Source organism: Saccostrea cucullata, unplaced genomic scaffold, assembly GCF_032062105.1.
Source record: "Saccostrea cucullata isolate Sc308-1 unplaced genomic scaffold, CSIRO_AGI_Scuc_v1 ctg8789, whole genome shotgun sequence".
Classification (NCBI taxonomy): Eukaryota; Metazoa; Mollusca; class Bivalvia; order Ostreida; family Ostreidae; genus Saccostrea; species Saccostrea cuccullata.
In genome coordinates, this window is record NW_026925426.1 from 8,124 (window position 1) to 10,826 (window position 2,703).

A 2,703-nucleotide genomic window follows, 5' to 3' on the forward strand; every position below is an offset into this window, starting at 1 on the left:
ACCGGTAGTCAAAATGACGATCCCGATCATAATGTTGGCAAGTGGTAAAACTAGTCGTCTCAACTCCCGACAGTCTAGGATTTCGCTTTTTTTGTTGATATCTTCACAACCTTAGACCTAAAACTTAAGGTCTATGTTACAACTAATGACAGAGATTATTTTTCTAGCTTAAGCTCATTTTCTAGGTTGCTGTAAATTTCCAAATGCATAAAAATGTTTGATCAAAATTATTTTCAATTTGTTGAATTAGCATTCCAATATCATGGATTTACATACGACAGGTAACAGCTTGATCAACACTTTTCACAAAGGAACAAACATTTGAATAACGTTTCAAATTTATATTGATATTTATGCACTTAAAAAATCAAAGTACTGAAAGTACTGAAAAGCGGTTAGCAAGCTTTCATCTTATATGTACCGAAAAAAGTGCATGAAATGATGATATTTAAGTATGCATATCTTTGTCCAATGTCATCAGAGAACAAAAAAAACAAAAAAACAAACAGACATTCTGTTTTTGTAATACTTTACTTAATAGTAAAACCAATAACATTCCAAACTGATGTCACAGATGGATGCAATCTAATTAAAATTAGATGTTCCGAATCCGCTACTGCTTCTCAAACATCTAACAACATCCTATTTGGGGTCATGTAAGAGTGAATCTTCGATTAGCCAAAGAAAATGGTTCCTCCGAAATCTTGGCTTATAGTTCAGATGGGTTTCTTGTTTTCACCACCGAACCAAAACACCCGAGGAGTTTTGTAGTAAACAAAATATGCATTGCAAAAGCTGTGTTATGTATGACGTGTGGGGTATCTTGTATAGTTTGTGCTCTTTCGTTTGCATTATTCACGTTCAGATGCCAGACTGCAGACTATACATGAAATTTATTCCAAAATTACTTTAATGGGGAACCGGAGTCGGTTATCTTATCATGTATCGGTAGGGGGGGCCACAGGAAAATGCGGTCCATTACAAAAATGATAAAACCTGTGAAGATGGATAATCAGCATCCATTCTCGAATACGATATCGGAAAGCACACACGTTTCAGTTACAATCCTTAATTTACTATGGCATCTAATTGTGGTGATATGACTATACCCGAACTTAAGAAGGAGTTAGAAAAGTTTGGAGCAAAGAAATCAGGAAGGAAGTGGGAACTTGTGGAGAGGTAAATAAACATACGATGTTTTCATGCAAATCCAAGTAAACATTATTAATAAACGGTAAATAATTATCAATGGTGTGTAAAAGATTAACATTACGTCAAATTGACAGTAAATATCAGAATTACCGGGTTTAAGAGACTAATTCTTAAATAATCAGCAACTTTAGCGTGTTAGATTTTTAACTTGAATTTCCTCGGTAATTCTAACATCGATGTCATATTGCTTGGTGCTTGCAGTAAAATAAGAATACTTCTCTATATTTTTATTATGAAGCAGTATTATTATTTCCTGATTGTTGCAGCTATGTTTCTCTCAAACTATACATGAAAAAGAATTAAATATGCTTATTTTATTACAGACTTGAAGCCTACAGAAGAAATGCACATTGCGCTAAGACCGATGTTTATGGACCTGAATTTATGATGATGACGCCAGATCCACAACTCTACAAGGACCTTCATGGTGACAAGACCTTTCCAGGTTGCACAGAGGCAGAAATTTCCACTTTCTTGTCGAAGTTTAATAAGACAACTGATAAGAAAGGAAGGGATATGTACAACGATGGGTTTATCCAGTATGTGAGGGTGACATTTCATGATTCAAATTGGTTCGTTAGAAGTAGTGTAAAAGCTTCAATGATGAAGTCTGTGAAATATGTTGTTGACATTATGATAGGAAAAGACAGAAGTGTTATAGAGTCTCAATGTGAATGTGCGGCAGGTATGGGACCCGATGCACATTGCAAGCATGTCTGTGCTGTACTTTTTTCATGTGCAGATTTTGTTAAGCATGGGACATACAAAACAGAACTCACCTGCACACACAGAGGTTACAAACTTTTCATCGTGCTAAGCCCCATAAAGGAAGCCCTATGAAAGCAAGACAGTTGGACATGCCAGGCTGTGACGAAGTATGCAATAATGACTATGACCCTCGTCCAGTTGAATTTAGAGGCAATCCGGGATACCAGTCTTACTTTAGAAATGTGTGCTTGAATTACCCAGGTATTAGTAAGACTCCAATTTTTCAGCTGTATGAGCCTGTAAACATGAAAGCTTACAACCTGGACCATGACTATCTAAAAGACACGTTTAGTGAAAATCATTTGAAACTTTTAAATGTATCAGAAATTTCAGAGGAGAATGCACGTCAAGTTATGATAAAAACAGCTACACAAGCGGCCAACGACCTTTGGTTTGAGGAACGTTGCAAACGTCTTCATTCTTCGGTATTCGGGAGAATATGTAAAGCAACTGATCGAACTGATAAGGTGAAACTTGCTGACTTCTTAACAACAAAGGCACAAAAAATTAATGCCAAACCTATTCTTCATGGAAGAAAATACGAAAAAAGAAGCTGTAAAGAAGTACCAGGAAATTTCGGGACGCACAGTTTACGATAGTGGAATTTGTGTCAGTTTGGACTCCCCTCATTTAGCAGCAACCCCAGATGGTATTATCGACGATGACACCTTGATTGAAGTTAAGTGTCCATATGTGGCTAGAAACAGTTTTATTTCCTCAAAA

The 2,703-nt window shown here is 36.3% G+C and overlaps 1 protein-coding gene across 1 annotated transcript; it reads left to right on the top strand.

Annotated features, from left to right (window-relative positions):
* The first annotated feature begins 967 nt into the window (after positions 1-967).
* On the top strand, positions 968-2,052 carry LOC134268822 (uncharacterized). Its single transcript, XM_062751067.1, has 2 exons — positions 968-1,179; positions 1,536-2,052. The coding sequence occupies exons 1-2, from the start codon at positions 1,079-1,081 to the stop codon at positions 2,050-2,052; spliced, it is 618 nt and encodes a 205-aa protein (XP_062607051.1). The 5' UTR covers positions 968-1,078.
* The last annotated feature ends 651 nt before the right edge of the window (positions 2,053-2,703 follow it).

Excerpts from the sequence above, each read along its gene's own strand:
- LOC134268822 (XM_062751067.1), top strand. The coding sequence starts at position 1,079 with ATGGCATCTAATTGTGGTGATATGACTATACCCGAACTTAAGAAGGAG. Across the intron at positions 1,180-1,535 it reads AAGTGGGAACTTGTGGAGAG|ACTTGAAGCCTACAGAAGAA; the intron begins GTAAATAAACAT and ends ATTTTATTACAG.